General features: G+C 29.6%; 4 protein-coding genes across 7 annotated transcripts in view; 2 read left to right on the top strand and 2 right to left on the bottom strand.

Annotated features, from left to right (window-relative positions):
- Nucleotides 1–2780, top strand: part of Rab11 (RAS oncogene family member Rab11) — a 7656-nt gene extending 4876 nt beyond the window's left edge. The window contains exon 5 of the mRNA XM_018547888.1: nt 1807–2780. The gene's annotated coding sequence lies outside the window, so the exon portion shown is untranslated. The remainder of the gene's footprint in view (nt 1–1806) is intronic.
- Nucleotides 2781–3808: 1028 nt separating this feature from the next.
- YL-1 (Vacuolar protein sorting-associated protein YL-1) lies at nt 3809–9382 on the bottom strand. Of its 3 annotated transcripts, XM_018547893.1 has the most exons (7): nt 9227–9382; nt 8933–9131; nt 8613–8833; nt 8336–8518; nt 4950–5157; nt 4613–4825; nt 3809–4163 (listed from the first exon to the last, which is right to left on the bottom strand). In XM_018547893.1, exons 2-7 carry the CDS (start codon nt 9064–9066, stop codon nt 3932–3934), a joined length of 1191 nt encoding a protein of 396 aa, XP_018403395.1. In that variant the 5' UTR covers nt 9067–9131; nt 9227–9382; the 3' UTR covers nt 3809–3931. The 3 variants fall into 3 exon arrangements, with proteins under 3 accessions (XP_018403395.1, XP_018403394.1, XP_018403393.1); XM_018547892.1 differs by lacking the exons at nt 3809–4163; nt 4613–4825; nt 8336–8518; ... (1 more) ...; nt 8933–9131; nt 9227–9382 and adding an exon at nt 5821–8030 and having other exon boundaries at nt 5084–5157; XM_018547891.1 differs by lacking the exons at nt 3809–4163; nt 4613–4825; nt 4950–5157; ... (2 more) ...; nt 8933–9131; nt 9227–9382 and adding exons at nt 5327–5428; nt 5821–8030.
- Nucleotides 9383–9603: 221 nt separating this feature from the next.
- pyd3 (beta-ureidopropionase pyd3) lies at nt 9604–12904 on the top strand. Of its 2 annotated transcripts, none has more exons than XM_018547925.1 (6): nt 9604–9684; nt 10649–10826; nt 11088–11332; nt 11729–12117; nt 12322–12639; nt 12829–12904. In XM_018547925.1, the coding sequence occupies exons 2-6, from the start codon at nt 10735–10737 to the stop codon at nt 12895–12897; spliced, it is 1113 nt and encodes a 370-aa protein (XP_018403427.1). In that variant the 5' UTR covers nt 9604–9684; nt 10649–10734; the 3' UTR covers nt 12898–12904. The 2 variants fall into 2 exon arrangements, with proteins under 2 accessions (XP_018403427.1, XP_018403428.1); XM_018547926.1 differs by lacking the exon at nt 9604–9684 and adding an exon at nt 9903–9917.
- Nucleotides 12905–14098: 1194 nt separating this feature from the next.
- Nucleotides 14099–19074, bottom strand: Br140 (bromodomain-containing protein 140). Its single transcript, XM_018547913.1, has 8 exons — nt 18520–19074; nt 17943–18219; nt 16878–17721; nt 16432–16734; nt 15785–15959; nt 15254–15669; nt 14774–15145; nt 14099–14331 (listed from the first exon to the last, which is right to left on the bottom strand). Exons 1-8 carry the CDS (start codon nt 18646–18648, stop codon nt 14151–14153), a joined length of 2697 nt encoding a protein of 898 aa, XP_018403415.1. The 5' UTR covers nt 18649–19074; the 3' UTR covers nt 14099–14150.
- Nucleotides 19075–19123: the final 49 nt, after the last annotated feature.

Raw genomic sequence — 19123 nt, 5'->3', positions numbered from 1 at the left:
GAGAGAGAGAGAGAGAGAGAGAGAGAGAGAGAGAGAGTCTCTTATACATAATTTTTTACCAAAATAATTAAAATATTTAAATTAATTTTCTTCAAATGATTGTGTTGTAGATTTAGAATCTACATAATGTTTCAAAATAACTAGATGTCCTTCTGATACATTTCTAAATTTCTTGATTAATTCAAAATTGACATTTTCTCAATGGATATATCAAGTCAATATTTTTTTCGAATAACTAATGATCGAGAATAAAAAATACTTCATAAATTTTAAGAGTGCATATAAATAATAGAACTGTAGTCTTCAAATAATTTTGTAAGAATTTTAATACGAGGCATACGTATAAAAATACTGGAAATTGTAACATCAATAAAAATAAATAGACTTTTTTAGATTTCTTTTAAAACAAAAATGAAGAAAATATTGGCTTTAAATTGGTTAAAGAATTTATTGTTGAAAAGACATCCGATGACTTTTAAATATTTTATATCGTTAGATTATAAATGCTTTATAAAATATATAAATCAGTTCATGTTCAACAATAAATATGTATCATTGAATATGTTGCAAAATATTTGTAATATAACAGCTTACTTTTTGAAATTATTAAATACTTCAAAATGTCTAAATAAGGTGAAATATCGTTAATACACTTGTTAAACTAATTTTTTGTATATATTGTATAATACCTTTTATACAATAATCTTTTCTCCAATATTATTAATACTTTGTGTGAATGTGTATATATATATATATATATATACACACAGATAATAATTATACACACACACACACACACACACAATACATAATTTATTTCATTGATTTTAAAGTTTTGCACTTAATTTTTAATATAATATAATTTCAGTCTTTAATTACATAGTAATTATAAGATATTCAATGAAAATAAATATTGAACATTGATAAAATGGTTCACATATAATCTAGGTGATTTTTGACATCATAAAGAAAGTTTACGTAAGCATGGATGTGATTCTGAGTAATTACGGAATTATGTAATATTCGTAGATTCTAAGAAGCGTATCTATGATTTCACAATATTAGATATTTATATATATCTTTGTATATGTGTGTAAGCATTCTTATTTTTAAACTTTTTTTGCATAGTATATAATAATAAACATATATTTGCATATAAATACAAAGAATGCAACAGAAAAAACAACTTATTATTTTATTCATTGCTTGTAAAATTCTTTTGTTTTCCTTTAAGGTTTAAGCAGCCATATATCCACAATCCTTTAGATTTAGAATCATTGATCCATGCTTATGTTTTTAAGAAAATTTCTTCAGGAATTAGATTCCGAAGTTATGCTATATAAAATATTAGGTACACTGTATACTTGTAACTGTATATGTTATACAAATATTTTTAAAATTTTTTTAAGTAATTTTTTCAAAAACGATAATTCCGCAATATGTACTACACAATATTAATTTAATTTCATACTTCAATAAAGACATACATTAATATTTGTACATTTAAATATATTTAAAATATGTCTGAGACGACATGTAAAATATTAAAGGAAAAAAGTATATTAATAATTCGTGTTAATAATAACAGAGTATTATATATAAAATATAGAATATATTCCTGAAATCAGTCATAAATATATTCTAAAGTCTATTTCTATTTACAATTTTTATTATGTTTTTATTATGTTTTATTTTTATTAAAAACAAATACATAATTAATTCTAGAATAATTGTCGTTTTTATTACATTCAAATTATTGCTTACAGTTTGAGTATTATAAAAAAATTATGTAATTTCGTTTTACAGAAGCAGTCATACGGAGGAGAAAAAAGTGGGAGTACTAGTTGGCGGTAGATATAACAGGTGTATAACAGAACGAGAGTTAAGACTATGTGCGAAAGCATATAATCTCGTATGTTAAGTTTTATCCTTACCAGTGCGAGAGAGGGCATCCATCAATCCATATACAAGTATGCATTACATGTTCGTGGAAATAATCAAGTAAGGATAAACGAACAAAAGTAAGATTGTATGATGCTGTAATCGCGCATGCATGCGCACCATTCTGTCCGCGAGAAAAGATCATCTTTACTCTCTCTGTTTGTCTCTCTATCTGTCACGATATAAATTATGTTATAATATAAATAAATGTTATATTACTGCTTCTTTGTAATACATATATATATATATATATATATACATATATATAAACGACTTAACGCGTAGCGTGATCGTGAGTATGTGAACAGTTTATGATCATATGCAATGAAGTATCATGAATAAATATTATCATGCACTGCATAGAAGAAAACAAATATGATAATGGACTTACAAGGCGAATGATGAAAAAGGCAGTAAAAACAGCTTGAGATAGTTCTTTCTCGTTGCTCACTCTCGGCTCTTCGTAAATAATAGTACTAGTCTGTACAAGCTTGGGCACTACATGCTTTGGGATTACTTTATTTTTACATGGATCTTTCCAAACTTCTTACCGGATAAAATTATATAAGGACAATGATAAAGAAAGATATATAGAATAGGCGTTTTTCAAAACTCTAAAAGATGTTGCTTTCTGTGTGGCTGTAATATGTATAATACGTTAACGTCTCATGAGCTTTTATTGTATCCTAAATAAAATAGAGAGTGAGTAAGGTATTGACAAATCGAAGTCTACTTCTCTGGATTACATGAAAAATCAACGGTTTGAAATTTGCCACAATAATCTTTAGGAAGATTATTTAAAAAGGCAAAATAATGAAAGATAATTATAGTGCATTGTGCGTGCGTTTAACCTGATTTATAGTGTGTATAATTTATATTATCGTGATATATACACACTATATATACATATATATATGTATATAGGTATATGTATGCATATATATATGTATGTGTGTGTATATATATGTATATATACACACACATGCGTTGTAAGAAATGAGAAATTCATTGCTTCTCGAAGCAATCTTAAAAATGGTAAGGTAATCATTACAATATAATTACCATTTGATATAGCGTGCTTATTACTTTGTTACATACACACACACACACATACACACATATACATACACGAAACTCAGAACTGTAATATGTATAAGCGATATGTTAAAGTGACTATAGTTTTCTACAGATATTTTTGAGTTATTCTGTATCCATAGGCCACAAGCTACAAAACTTAGGAGAGGCAAATTATAATTTCTTTTAAACTAAGCAGAATAAATTTTATATATATATATACATACAGCAGAAGAATATGATTTAAGATGTAAGATTGTTTCATCATCAGTTAAATACGAAAAAATATTATATCTATAACAATAGATTATTAATAATGCCTTGTATTTCGTTATTTTATTAATAAAATACCAAACTTGCTTTTAAGATAAATGATTATATTTGAATGTATCCATAAATGCTTGACATAAGTAATATAACTTCCAATTTTACGTTGATACATTTACATGATAAAATTAATATTACTGCTTTTTATGGAATATAAATTTGTTAAATATGTAAAAAAAGTAATTGACAAATTGTTTTATATATGATTATTTTATGCAATATATAAATATTGTATAATAGTACTAACAATTGTTGAAGTTATTTCATGTATAAAAAGATATCCTCAAGTCATAAACCAAATAGATGAAAAATATTTTTATATACGTATACACACACAAAATATTCGATTTTATATTTTTTAATTTGTATCTTGTTATAAATTTATAGTATTATAATTTATGTACTATATACACACAGTATTACATGGGTGCCAGAAAACAAATTAAATATTTTACAAAGATGGTGGTATTGGGCTTTATTACATATACACAATGAAGATTATTTTATGATTAAAGCTTAAGTTATGTCAAATCGTAAAAGTAACAAAAACTAACTATCTTTAAACTTAAATTACTTACAAAGGAAAAAATTACGAAGACACGGGTAAAGATGCTGACTCCAGACGAATGGTGTTTCTCTGAGAATTACCATGATTTTTCTGTCGCCATTCAAGCCATCGTGATAATTCTGGACTTTGAGAGGTATCGTTAAGATCAGTCCGACCTTCTAACTGCTGATAATATGCTTCTCGAAGCAATCGAAAGGTCTGTACATTTTTATACGGTAATTGTGTCATAGGATCCAAATACTTAGCAGCCAATCTATCAATCCAAAAAATTTATAATTTTTTAAATGTTAGATTATAACGTTAACCCTTAAACGCCGAATGAAAACAACATGGATATGATATATCCAATCCAATTCGATTGCTTATAACTTTCATAAAAATGAAATTATAAACAATTTTTTAAAATCAAAATGTCAAAAATTAATCCTGCTGTTCAAATTTATACGATCTTATCATTTGAGTCAATATGATTAAAACGCTCTAAAACATAAATTACATTTTAGACTCGAACAAATTAATAGAAATAAGAAACATAACGATATTAAACAAATGTATATGTATTAATAAAAAAAAGTTATGAACAATAAAAAAAGCAGAGTACACTGAAAAGACATTTAAGGGTTAATATTAATTTTGTCATAAATAATAAAATATAAATATGCAATTGTAAATATAAAACTCTTAAATAATTTTTTTTTTTACCGTGTAATTGCGCATAGAGGTTTTAGTGGCGGTCTTTGTTGTGTTGATTTCTTAAATACATCTAAATATGATTGTTCGTTTTTAAAAGTAATAAACGTTCGCTCATAAAATGTTCCAGTTTCTTCACCATGTATATTTTTAGTGGAAGTAGGAGCTGTATCCACAGATCCCTCTTTATTATCATCTTTTCTATCTATTTTTGACTCTGTTTCACTGAAATATATTAAATGAAATTACAGTATATTAAATTCAGTATTTTGAAAACTTATTTAGGACTTAAATTCTTATTATATATCTTTTTATATTTTATCAGAAAAAAATTAATAATGAAATATACCTTTTTTCTTTTTGAGAATTGTCAGGTGTATTATTGGAATTTCCTTCTCTCTCATCATCACATTCAACATTGATTTTTTCTTCTTCATTTGCTTCAGATAACACCATGACCGGCATAGACAATGATTGATACCTAATCATTGGTCCAACATGCGCTTTTCTCACGGTCCTCGTAGTTTTTTTTTCATTTTCTAGTTTCTGATACTTTTCTGTAAGTGTACAAGAATTATAGCTATTTCTTAAATGATATGTTTTTAAGGATCCATTCTACCTTGTGGCTTGAAAAAGGCGATTTTTGGCAATTTTTTCAAAAAAAAAAAATAAATAAATAAGGATAACTTCATTGTTTTTTATTTGTTATATTTTTCTATTTAATTTTAAATTTTACGAAATTAATTTGTTGGCTGTAATTTTGGGGAAGAAACCTCTCCAATTTGAACATGTGGTCAGAACAGAAATACTGTATGTCGCCTCACTTATCTGAAAGTTTAAAAAAAAATCTCCTGTTTAGAACGAATATTTTTGCTGGATAAATTACGATAATTGACTTTGGATGAAAATTAACAAAATGGCGATTATTTGAAAGAAAAGTTCGATTTTTTACTTTAAATTGTAAATTTACTTTACAAGTTTATTTTAAATTCTTATTTTTGCGCGCGCAATAAAAAAGAAGTATCATTGATATTGATATAATTGTAATTTATCCAGTAGAAAAAAATGTTGCTCTACAATTGTGCAAAATTAAAATGACAGATTCAGTAATTTTTGTTCTATCACTTCCATTAAATTGAAAAATGTTCCAAGAAATCGCGTTAAATATTTTAAATTTATTTTTTTTTAAATCGTTTACGCCTATGTGTTCGATTACTTACAACTAATTAATTATTCCAGGGCCATACAATAAGCCTTCCACTTCTTCAAAATGCTGCGGTTCTTGAAGTTCTTCATTTTTGTAAAGTACGTTTTCCTCGACGGACTCGAGAGTCATAGCCTCTCTCAGGCGCTCCGTGTCGCGTTTACTGGCAAATAAATCTGCGTACGGTCCGATTGTAATACCCATCGTTTGCATAATTTTTAAAATAGGTTTAAAACCTTCGTTAAATATACATGCAGCGAGGTAAGCAGAGATGGTAACAATTTGCGAATCGCAGAGAATGTGCTTTGGTGCGAATTGCCAAATAGTTTTGTCGTAACTTTCATGGTCATTCTGAGTGTAGCTTCCGCGACATCGATTTAATAAACTCCACGATGACAAATCTTCGAAAATAGGCCGAATAGCTTGTTGAACCTTGTCGTTAAGGGGGAGAGGATGATCAAAATCATCGAGCGTCCCAACAGCCTCAGCGCGTCGCCATTTACACCATGAATTCGGACCCGGCGGACAGCAATCGTGCATCGGTTTTTCGTTCGTCGAAATTTTATGTTCGTACGTCGCCCAAACGTCATTAATCATATTTTCAACCGAATTAGGATTATGTTTTATTGCAAGTCCATAGTAAACGGTGAAATCGTTTATCAATTTGTTTGTCAAGTTTCCAACGTTTTCTTTACAAATGCTTTTATTCGTTATTTTTAAATTACGGAGTCTCGCGGCCATTCTTTTTTGAACGTGATTTACACATTCTTTTTTTTCTACTTCCGAATCTTGTTTTAGTAAAGTTTTAAAGGTTTTCGTGCCGCCATTTCCGATGTACTGTTTATACTTGACGTCGTGTATATCTTCGGCTCTCGCAAACATTTCCAATATCGCATTTACCTCCATTTTTCCAGCGTGATTCGCTGAACATTCCTCTTTATGCTCACTGTACCAATTCTCGTATTCTGCTGTGTTCAACTTGTTCTTCCACGTTACGCATGCTTTACAAAAACTAGATTTTACTACAAGATCGAGCACTTTATTGCTGAAATGCCCGATCAATGTTATCACACCGAACAAAGATGAGAACCCTCGCTTACGCCATGATCCATCCCCTGATACAATGAATTTGTCTTCTTCAAAACCATTTTCAATATTTTGCTCCTTTTCTTCACGACCGGCTTTTTTAACAACTTCGTCGAATACTGCTTTCGTAGAACGAAATATATTTTCAATCGCGGCATAATACGTTTTTGTGTTCATGCTTTTACCTAAATCCATCAAACCAATGAAGCAATTGATTCCATGTAATCCGATTCCTAACAGCCGCATGATAAAGACGAACTTTCGATTTATCTCATATGCCTCTTTGTTTCCGATCCTTGCGCAGGAGTTAATGAAATTATCCCCACAGTGGCACTGTATGGCAAGTTGAAATCCTAATCCTTGCTCATCTTTTTTTCCAAAAGTCACGTCACCGTCGCATATTTTGCACTTCAAAATGTTCGACAAAGCCGAAAAAACAAGATTAAAATTGATTATTGAATAAACATGAGTAGGGATGACAACGACATCGAAATCATCGGATCCAGTTATTTTTTTCGATGATGTACTGGGGCTTGTCTCGCTTATTTTGATATAACGATTTCCATAAAATTTTCGTTTTTTACTGCGATGAACCGGGCGTTGGTTTTCCCGAAATCTCCGGTCTCGATACATTTTAAACAAAACTTTACGAGTAATATAATGACGCACGAACACACATTTACGAATTTTGAATGAAAAACGATTTGAACACTTCGAACGTCTTCCTCACGAAAAGGACCGAGATGGCCATTCCGCCCTTCTCAGATTTCTCTCTCTCTCTCTCTCTCTCTCTCTGCTTTCACACACACGCCCTCTGGTGATAAAAAACTTAAATACCCACCAATTTTGGATCAATAATTTGCATTACTGACGACAAAGACGTCTGTAAACTGTCCGTTAAATACCTGCGGTGCGGTTTAATACTTGATTTTAATACCTACTTGTATGATTGTATGATCGTCTTTAATACTTTGTAACGTTTTTATCTTTTGGAGTTTCATGTTAAAGGCCATTGCAGACAAAATAACTTAAGGAGTAAATTGACTTAAGCAAATTGACCAATCACAGTAGAATCCGTAAAACCATTACGAAAACAGTAGCTTCAATCCAACATGTTGATTTCCTTACTGTTACACTTACATCTTATTACTGCTACAAATTTTTGTGTGCCATAGCCCTAAGGCTTCAACACTTCTACAATCTTGAGACTATCAAATTATGCAAAAAATTTTTGATTTTTTGAACCCAACAAGATAGAATAGACCTTTAATGATTTCTTTTTATATATATAATCCCGAAGTCTTCAGAAAGAAACATAATTGTAATTTGTAGTTTTCATCTCATTTTAATATCTTATGTTTTATTTAATTTATATTTTCTATCTTTTAGAAAAAAAAAATACCCAAATAAGGAACGTTATTAAATGTATTTTATTTAATGTGTACCTAAAGATTTCAAATTAAGCTCCTCTGTTTGCAATGCTTCTTCCAATAATTCTTCCTGAGTAGGTTTCCATGTGTTATGTCTTACAACTTTTACCTTTCGCCTCTGATCCTCGTTTCTCTCACGTAAACGTTTCTGTGTAGCTGCTGACTTTGCAGCAGTAGAGCGGCGAATTGATTTTCTTTCTGCATAACATTACAAAATAAATATATTGAAAAAAAGTATTAAATTTATGCTAAATTTATGCTAAAAACATTTATGTTTAAGTATTTACATTACCTATGCTATCTACAGAAATCTTTTCTTGCTTTGGTTGTTTTATCTTTTTCTCTTTGGGTGTCGAATGTGCATGCAATGTAGCTGGTTTAGGCTCCTTATATGCTTTCGTTACTAATCTGCGTTTCTTTTTCGGTCCTTCTTGCTCAGTATCAGAAACTGGCTCATCATTCTCATCAATGCTAAAGTCCGAATCCACTTCATCCTCAGCTTCGTCTTCTTCCCTGAAATTGAACCATTTATGTACTTCGTTATGAGACTTTATTACTTAAATATAACAGAAGAATAAGAATAAATATAATAAAATTATAAAAGCCACAAACAAGTAATCGTGATCCTGTTCCACTTCGTCAAAGCCACCATATGTAGTTTTATAAAAATCATCTTCCTCTTCTTCATTTAGTAACCGTGCCATTTTATTGCCAGCGTTTGTACGCTTTTCCCTTGTTGCAGCCATCGTTATAAAACTTCCTGCTAACTTTCGACACAATAAGGTATACGTTATCTAATTATGTCTTACACCTTAAAGAATTTGAAAAGGACAAAACTGTTAGACATTATTTTAAATTGTTGATAAGTCGTTCTTTTGTCAAGTAAGGTTAGATTTAGATCAACACCTTCAGTCTTGGAATATCTAATTTGATCCAATTCTATTCCTAGTAGGTTTTTCCCCCAAGTTTTTACAATCAAAAAATAATTATGTTATCACTCATTGAAGTCCACAAATACTTTATTATTCATAAAATTTGCATAAATGCACGTAGATGTCAATTGTTTTGCTTACAAACAAACCTACTGACATCAGTGACATGAGACATCAGACATCTATAATTCTGGAATCCAAACTACATTATCATAATATGATATATCATTGCCAGTTATCACAAGATAATTCGATACCACTGCCATCTTGCAGCTCGTGGCGAATGAAAATTTCAAAATCTTGTTACGATCGTATTTTTTCAATCATATGTTCATATCCCCACCATGATCCCCACATATGTTCTCACACATTGAATTCAATTGAATTGTACAGATAAGATAAACGTGCACTACGTTGTGTTCTAAAAATTTCGTATGTATTTTTCACTATTATACGATAAATATTCTTCGTAATTAATACCCAGTTTTGTATTTAAAAATGATAACTACATTGTAACAAAATTGTAAACGTAAGGTGCTTTTTATTTGATGACACAGCTGACAGAATCAGTGTCATTTTATCTTATTTATGAAATGTCAAAAAAGATAAAATCATGTTTGTGTCAAATGTGTCGACTCACACAAAATGGAAAACTTTCGTAATAGGTATATTACCTTATACAGTAAAAATTAATTACTCTTAAAGATAAATTTTTGGTTATTAATAGATTCACTCAATTCTTATTCTACAGAACATGTATTTTCTCATTATACATATATAAATAATAAAATGCTTATGTACTTGCGAATTAGTGTTGAGACATTACCATATTATCTTTCCATAACCTTTTCATGTGTTTTTTTACATGTCCTTCTCATTTATCGATACAAGTCGATACAATTATGCAAATATTGTTCTATCTTTTTTGACAATACCATTTCAACAAACATAGAACAATATTTTTGTGGATTCATATATTGTCAAATGGAAAGCACCCCATGTATTTTTACATAATTTTTTTCCACTGTATATGCATTTATATTGTTTTGTGTTGAATAAAATAAGTTCGAATAAAATTAATTTGCTTTGCTACCAATATGACATATCCTGTTAAACAAGACATTATCAGTAACATTACTTCAATATTAATAATTTTTCATTCATCGATGTAAATTGATATAACATATGTTATATTATAACATTTATGTAATATATATTATTAATTATTAATTTGTGTTCAATAAGATAACATACAATACTCAATATTATGTGTAAATAATATTGCAACAATAATGTAATATAAAGATTTTTACAAAAATTTTTGTAGATATCTGTAATGTCCTTCAGATATGTTTGTCTCCCATATTGTCTAATCTTGTTTTTACTGCTTTGGTAGATACAGTAGGGGAAGTGCTATCGCATTTATAGAACCTCAAGTTTCAAGATTATTCAGTCAAACAGCAAGCCAGCAAAGTAGCAATCATGACTGAAACTGTGGAACAAATTTTAGAGCAATATATACCACAGAATAAATTAGCTGAAGTAAAACGTATTTTATATGGACATTCATCTATGTAAGACTATATTACAAAATATCTCTCTCTATATATATATATCTTATATAAGAATATTTATTTAATTATTTGTTTGTTTAATGCATATTTGTACATGTATTGAATATATACTTGATTATATAGAGAATACAAGAAATATATGATATAAAGCTCTTGATAGAATACAGTTTTATAAGACACAGTTAAATCTAAGTATACACAGCATAAATTTTATTTGATCTTAAAAGGTTTAAGTAATACATCCTTATGTATTATTTTTAGTCCATTAGGTATAGAATATGAAGATAAAAATTTTGAAGTAAAAGGATGGCAGATACTTAGTCGAATCCATGAAGAACTTCGTCCCCCACGCTTAGTTCGCGTTGGACTGATTCAACATAGCATAGTAGCACCAACAACGGATTCTATTCAAAATCAACGAAATGCAATATATAATAAAATTAAATCGTACATTGTACAAGCAGCTCAATATAACGTTAACATTTTATGTCTCCAAGAAGCATGGCGTATGTGGAAAATTCTTTAGATTTATATATAATATGCAATAAGGATCAAAAATTTCAGAACGTCTGATTATCTCAGAAAGTATTGGTTTATTGGAAAAATGCTTCAGACAAAAGTTGTAGGGTTTAGAAAGATCTCTATTTACTTATTTTTTATCAGTTTGACCTTGGGTGACATTGCCAATATCAGGTCAAAGTGATGAGATCAATAAATAGATTTTTTTAAACCCTATCATTTTTTGTCTGAAACATTTTTCCAATAAACTAATACTTTCTGAGATAATCAGCCGTTCCATGATTTATTTTTCACTGTATACAGTATATATAGTTATTAAATTATATAGTATTATAATTTCATTATATGTAAATTTTTATAATTGATCTATGCAATTATTGCAGCTATGCCGTTCGCTTTTTGCACGAGGGAAAAGTATCCGTGGTGCGAGTTTGCGGAGGATGCTGAAACGGGACCTACAACTGTATTTTTGTCTGAGCTCGCTAAGGAATACAACATGGTAATAATATCGCCAATTTTGGAAAGAGATTCTGCTGACGGTGATATTATTTGGAACACCTGTGTGGTGATCAATACGGATGGTACAGTCCTTGGGAAACATAGAAAGAATCATATTCCTCGTATTGGGGATTTTAACGAATCCACTTACTATATGGAGGGTAACACAGGGCATCCAGTATTTGACACTCCCTTTGCACGCATCGCGATTAATATATGTTATGGACGTCATCATCCATTGAACTGGTTGATGTTTGGCTTGAATGGGGCGGAGGTGAGTCATAGATTATAACCATTTCTAAATAAGATAATAAATAAATTCTGCGTGCAACGTTCTTTTTTTTATAAAATTTGAAGTTTATTTTCTTTAGAGAAAAAATTTATCGTGTGTTTCACAATTTTCTTAATTTCACAATCTAATCGATAAATAAATCTTATTCAGATTTCTCAATGATATAATCTCTTTTATATTTTTTAGATCGTTTTTAATCCATCTGCAACTGTTCAAGGATTATCGGAACATTTATGGCCAATCGAAGCGAGATGCGCCGCGATTGCAAATAATTATTACACTTGCGCTATCAATCGCGTAGGAACTGAGCATTTCGCAAATGAATTTACTTCTGGTGATGGAAAACCAGCGCACAACGATTTTGGATTTTTTTATGGCTCTAGTTATATTACTGCCCCCGACGGTCGGCGAACTCCAAGTCTAAATCGACACAAAGATGGACTTCTCGTTGGAGAATTGGATCTCAATATGTGTCGACATGTGAAAGATATTTGGGGATTTAGGGTGAGTGCTTCATATTCTTCGTTATATGTAGAATAATAAAGAAAATCACAATGGCAATAAGTTTAGTAAATACATTAATACTTTTAATTCAAGAAAAATTGAGTAATAATACTGTAGATATTTAGTAAACGGAATTAATTTACATATATAACAAAAATATGTACTTTAAATTTACTATATATCTTTTAGATGACACAACGACTCGACATGTATGCTAAAGAACTTGCTGAATATGTTTCAAAGCGGAATGGTAAATAAGATTAAAAACAAGACAATTGCATTTATAAATATTTTACAAAAATTAATAAGTTTATAAATTAATTAGACAAATATAAAATCAAATGTATATTGTATCATCTAAATCGCCATTAAATGTGATTAATTTTCACATTTAAAAAAAAATTTAATTTATATTTTGTGCTTTAGGCTCAGCACATCCAGATTAGATTTAAAATGTAATACACCGAAGTTAACAGATTTTTCTAAGATTAACAAAATTTATATTTTTCTACACAAATGATTTATTTACGCCATATAATTTTTTTATATATACATAAATTGAAGTTCATGTACATAAGTTCCATAAAAAGGAAATTGTTATTTCAGTTTCTTGCGTAATATAATAAGAGATTTGCAAAATTTATATATACATTTTCAAATTTGTGCATTTTATAAAATTTGCATCAGTTTAACAATTTTTTAACTGATACGGTCGAAGTCTCACTACAAATGCTTTGAAATACGATTTATCAATTAAATGAAAGAATTTTACTAAGTAATTGATTGAAAATTACTTCAAAGCATTTTAACATCAAATCCTTGTATAAATTTATAATAAAATTTTGTATAATATTAATATATATAAAATTTATCTATTTCCAGATTTTCTATTTTGGTAAAATTGATACAATAATTTACGGTTTTATATAATAATGAAATTTTATATACAATAACTAATTGATAAATAATGTATACATATATTGTCTCAGAAATATTGTTGTTATTATTATTATTACAAATATAATGTCAATTAGATTTGTATATATTTTGAATATTGTATTTTATGTTGAAAAAAGATTACAAAACATATAATTTAGCTAAACTCAAAAACTGTATATCCATTATACAAGTGCATCCATCATTATAAGTTACAATTAGAAGGAACCTTTTTTAAATTAGATTTAGAAAAGGTTTTTTTCATAACAAAATATTTATAGATGTAAATTTTAATTTTTAAAAGATAATAGTGCAATATTGTAGGTAATTGTAAAATGAAATACTAATAAAATACTTGAAATCTTTAGTTATATATTGATATTAGCAAAATTTTTTTAATATTTAATCTTAGGGTTCCAAATATATTCAATTTTTTCTAGATTGTATGTTTTATATATTATACATATATAAATATATGTTTAATTGTATATTTATATTTTATACATAATTCCTTATTATTTAATTAGAAATTTTCAGGTTACTCTTACATATTTTATTCTTTGTATTTACAATATTTATCCAGTGGATGTATTGTCTACTACCGCATTATGTGTTTGTTTGCGGTAATGTAAAGCTTCTTGATAAGCTTTCTTTACGGCTTTTCTGTCCGTAGGTTTACGCGATTCGATTAATTTTGCTTCATCCACTTCTTGTGATACACCAAGTTTTTCTAATTTCTCACCTGGCAGCCATTGCCTGAAAAACGTTACGTTGTAATATTTTTATTATTTGTCAATTATGTATGCTTTTATAAAATTGAATATTTTTACTGTTTGTAAATTATATTTTTACTTTTATAAAATTGAAAAATATTTATTTCGCAAAATTGCAGAGTCTTTACGCCTTAAGATCATTCTTTATGCAGATAACAAATTTATTGTATTATATATTATGTTTTATATATTGAATATACGTGTATATATTAATATATATATATAAATAAATATATGAAAAATATTTGTGTGTATTAATAATATGTGTATAATAAATAAAATATTTTTCTATCAAAATTTGTTTTCAATTTTTAAATTGTTAACATAATTTTTTTAAATGAGAGTTTTTTATTTCTTTTAACTCTCGCTAAAAGTGCATATTAAATATCTTATATGTTCCTACATTAAGAATTAAGAATAATTACCATGTGCGCTTCGTATCGAAAAAAAGCACAAGAAAAACTGGCTCTTTATAATTATCTGCAAGTGCCAGAACATCATCAGGCGGTGCTGGAATCGGCACCCCTTTATGTACAGTGCCCCGAGGTGTATTAGGATCAATGATTAAGGCTGGATACCAAGGATATCCACGACATTTAGCCCATACAAGCTGCAAAGCTTCTAAGCCACTACCACTACTTGTTTGTTTAGTTTCGGTTTCTTTTTTTGTGTCAGTAATCTCTTGTCGTTGCTTCTGCTCTTCTGGATCAGGAGAGGTGGATCTACTAGTGGGGCAACTACTACAGCTCGATGATTGACTTTCTCCTTCACCCACGTCACTATCCATTGTTCCACTCCTAGAAGTATTAGCCATGTACACAACTTTTCGTAACATAAATATTATTAATATGAATTAATTATATGCAAAAAAAACATTAAAAATAACGCGTGTGTGTTATAATTACCTATATATTTTAAAACTATCGCTTTGTTTCTTTTTATCATCTTCCGAAAGAAACATCTGACTATTTTTAACATTACGCGCTTTAGCTTTGCGAGTAAACAACACAGCTGTTCTCCTATTTACACCTCCGCCAATTTCTTTCTCATTGGATTGTGATTCTGTTTCCACACGATTACGATTCGATCTTTCTCTCTTTCTAGATTTAGAACCGACTTGTTCGGCTTCAGAGGCTGGATTAAGCTCAGGACATTCTTTGCGAACCTGTTCTATTAGAGCTCCACCTTGTTCTTTCATTTTCATTCCTGCTCGATAAAACATGGTATCTTTACGATTATATGCCAGGCAATTATTCACCATTAAATTGAAATCAGTCTCAAAAACTGAGAGTGAGTGATATTCATGCTTTTCTAATTTTGCCTGTAATGAAAAATATGACAAACAATTGTAGATTATATTGTGATAAAGTAATGGAGTCACGAAATATATTTTAACAAGTATAAACATATAAACAAACGTAATGTAAAATAATTACCTGCATAGTAGAGAGATCCATAGGATGTGATACTATTTCGAGATAATCTGGGACTTCTTTGATATTAACTGGTTGCCCAAATACATCATTTGTATCTTTCGACTTTATAGCTTCTAACAATGTACGTAAAACACCTTCACATGGTCGCAATTCGATCCATAAACATTTTTCCTTACTGCAATCAATTTTAATTGAAAATTTTTTTTTAAATATATATTATAATATAACATAAAATAGTGTAAATATATTTTTCAAAAGTATGTTTTATGGTATGTATGTAAATTGGCATTATATAAAATTGTAAAGAATTTATTAAATTTTTTTAACAATCTATATAAATTTATTTTTTTACTTTACTAGTTCATTCTTAAAAAATATATTAACTCTTAAATACTAAGGTAAAAAACAGTGACACTTTTACTGAGATTAGTCCCTGGGACATTTAAAAAAGTGGAGTATAAACAGGAATTTTATAATTATGTTTTATTAATGAAATCATTAATAAAAGTCTTTATGAAAATACTTTACCAAAAGCGTTATTTTTCTCGTGTAGTATATGGATCAACCTCAGTATTTGAGAGTAATGCCAATTTTTACTAATGAAAATGATGTCTACATTATTCATAATGTGTCGCAACTATACTAACACTTTGAATAATTCCTTTTTTAATTTTTCACGTTTCCGTACTAATTCACATAGCAATCGTGCACGTTCCAAATCTTGACGTAGGCACTGCCAATATTTAAGATGACGATACATTTCTCCTCGCAATTCACCATCATGTGTCGGCGAAGAGGGATGTTCTCCAAGGGCAGGTGGTCTAGATTGTGGATGGGAACTTTGCAATCGTCTAAGAAGTGGAACACCATTTCTGTATTGCCGTTTTAGTGTCCAATAAGCAATGAGACGTTGTATTAATTGGCTTCTTTTTGGTATCCCTTCCGCTAAACTAATTAAATAAAAAAATAATATGTATAATATAAATCTAATAATTCATTAAAATATTTTTATTATACAGAGTATATTTAAATTATGTTGTGCCTACTATAATCATTATCGTAGATAAACAAAAAAATAAAATTGTTATATTACCTAGCAATTTCTCTGATTCTTTCGGGTGGTATGGTGGGAATGGAAATAACAGGCGCTGATGTGCTTTTTTTGTTAGCTATTGCTCTTCTGCGTGCATCTACAGGATTCGTGGAAGGCTGATAATCGACAGGTGTATGTGTTTCACAAAAAGCTGTTTTTTGTACCAACATAGGTTCACCGTTAGTAGGTTGTACCGTTCTCATACGCATGCATAGACCGGCTTGCTGAGCACAAGTCACATGGAATGCTGCGTAACAGTTGCTCTTATGACATTGAATACACGCACCAGCTCCTTTACGCTTGCATATGTAGCATGTAAGTCTCCAACGAGCTTGTGGTATACTCTCTATGCTGTCAATAGGTTCTAAAAATACAGTGTTAGCAAATCGTACTTCCGGTATCCATAGAGCACATACAACATGAGCCCATGTTGCAGGACGATCAGTCTGTTTGAAAGCACCGCCTCTGTTTGGACAGAGGACACAATCTACTGCCCTAGATGGGCTTTGTAGGCACCTCCTACATAACCATTGTCCTTCAGGTATATATGGTACACCATAACAATCTTGATGCACAGCAAGATTACACATATCACAGAACAGAATAGCATTACTATTCTGACATTCTCCATCCATGCAAATGCAACAGACTGCATCTTCATCTGCAGCAGTACCTCCTCCACCATTAGTTTGTTGCTGGAAATATGACTCTTTCTCTAGTCTATCCATCAATAGTTCGAATGTATCTGGTTCTAATGCAGGTGTTAATCCAGAAGCCAACCTTCTTTCGTTCACAATAGAAAGCCATGCATTATCTTCTTCATCTAAATCATATTCTACTTCTCCTGTTAAAATAATATTTCAAATGTCAAAATAACAATATGTAGAAAGCAAAAGTTTATATTACGGTAATAACTTAATATATTTATAACATATTAATAATTACAATAATTGAATAGACATAATAAATTTGCTTAATTAATTGAAAAAAAGTTGTAAGATATACTTAAACAACATTTAAACATATTATGGTATTATATTATATAAATGAAAAAATATATTTTACCATCGAGTTCTTCGCCACTACGCTCCATAAATCTAATATAAGAATTTGGAAGTGGCTGAGCTTCTCCTAATTGTTCCTCATAACCTTCTATTTCCTTAACTGAGGCATTAGGTAAAGTATTAAGAATGTTTTTGTCTTCTTTCTCTTTTTCCAGTGATGTTGGGTTACTTTTTTGTAGTTTTTCATCAAATGTACTTGAATCCATAGAAATTATAGGAATTGTGTCAAAGATAGCCAACTTAATTGATTTATTTCCATCTTCTCCTATAGGATTTACCTTAAACATCAAAATATATCATATTATCAATAATTTAATATGTTAATAATTTAATATATTGATATAAAATATAAAAATAAAAATCACAAAAATTTTTGTACTTAAAGATGAAATAAATATATATTTGAGCACATCTGAAGAAAGAGAAAGATTCTAGTACAAGTAACAAAGAGACTTTTAGGCGATAGAAAACAAAGAAAAAAGGTAAAACATAAAAAAGCAAGAAAACAAACAAATCCAAGCTTTTAGTGGAGATTCTATTGTAGTAACAAAGAAAAAAGGTCTTGTGTATAGCCATACCAAAACAAATTTCGCTGCCTCCTGGCTGCTGAGTGTCTCCGTGTTTGTAGGACTCGCATTTTCATTGGGTATGCCTATCCTATTTCTCCCTACCTTCTTATTTTTCTTATTCGATTGCGGCGTATTCATTTTCGTTTCAATTACGATAAACTCACGTATTATTCAATGTCAATCGCCGTACTCCGAAATGTCGATTTGATTAACCTACTATGCGGCTACCTGCTCACAATACCATGTGCAGGTGTAAATAACGATTACATTTCGGCCGGTGACAGCATGCGAAGACAATAATCATATTTTCATTAATCTCCAATTTCTTCAGTGATGAAAGAGTTAGCTCTTAGTACCCGGCGGCTTACTCCACGAGTGATGGAATCAAAGTGTTTGGAGCAGATACGAATATTCGTTAAAAATGACTAGAAGTCAATAATTTCGTCAGAAGTTCTTGAAAAAATATTGTGTCCACATTCGGCGAGTCTTTTAACGTAACTTTGATCTTTTTTTCGGTAATCCACAGGTCGAAAATCGGCAAAAAGTTCGAGAATCGGTACCACTTCGGTGTCACGTTTGAATGGACGATCGTAACCGATGCAAGTGTGCCCCC

The sequence above is a fragment of the Cyphomyrmex costatus genome, unplaced genomic scaffold, assembly GCF_001594065.2.
Source record: "Cyphomyrmex costatus isolate MS0001 unplaced genomic scaffold, Ccosl1.0 scaffold69, whole genome shotgun sequence".
Classification (NCBI taxonomy): domain Eukaryota; kingdom Metazoa; phylum Arthropoda; class Insecta; order Hymenoptera; family Formicidae; genus Cyphomyrmex; species Cyphomyrmex costatus.
The sequence above is the reverse complement of the archived record's forward strand: the minus strand, read 5'-3'. Positions and strand labels throughout refer to the sequence as shown.

What these genes read in the sequence shown, in the direction of transcription:
- YL-1 (XM_018547892.1), bottom strand. Translation starts at nt 7,523, where the DNA reads ATGTATCGAGACCGGAGATTTCGGGAAAACCAACGCCCGGTTCATCGC.
- pyd3 (XM_018547925.1), top strand. Translation starts at nt 10,735, where the DNA reads ATGACTGAAACTGTGGAACAAATTTTAGAGCAATATATACCACAGAAT. An exon ending in ATGTCTCCAAGAAGCATGGC is followed by an intron (nt 11,333 to 11,728) that starts GTATGTGGAAAA and finishes CAATTATTGCAG; the next exon opens with CTATGCCGTTCGCTTTTTGC. An exon ending in AAGATATTTGGGGATTTAGG is followed by an intron (nt 12,640 to 12,828) that starts GTGAGTGCTTCA and finishes TATATCTTTTAG; the next exon opens with ATGACACAACGACTCGACAT.
- Br140 (XM_018547913.1), bottom strand. Translation starts at nt 18,648, where the DNA reads ATGAATACGCCGCAATCGAATAAGAAAAATAAGAAGGTAGGGAGAAAT. An exon ending in AAAAAGGAATTATTCAAAGT is followed by an intron (nt 15,960 to 16,431) that starts GTTAGTATAGTT and finishes AATTGATTGCAG; the next exon opens with TAAGGAAAAATGTTTATGGA. An exon ending in GATAGTTTTAAAATATATAG is followed by an intron (nt 15,146 to 15,253) that starts GTAATTATAACA and finishes TAATACTTCTAG; the next exon opens with GAGTGGAACAATGGATAGTG.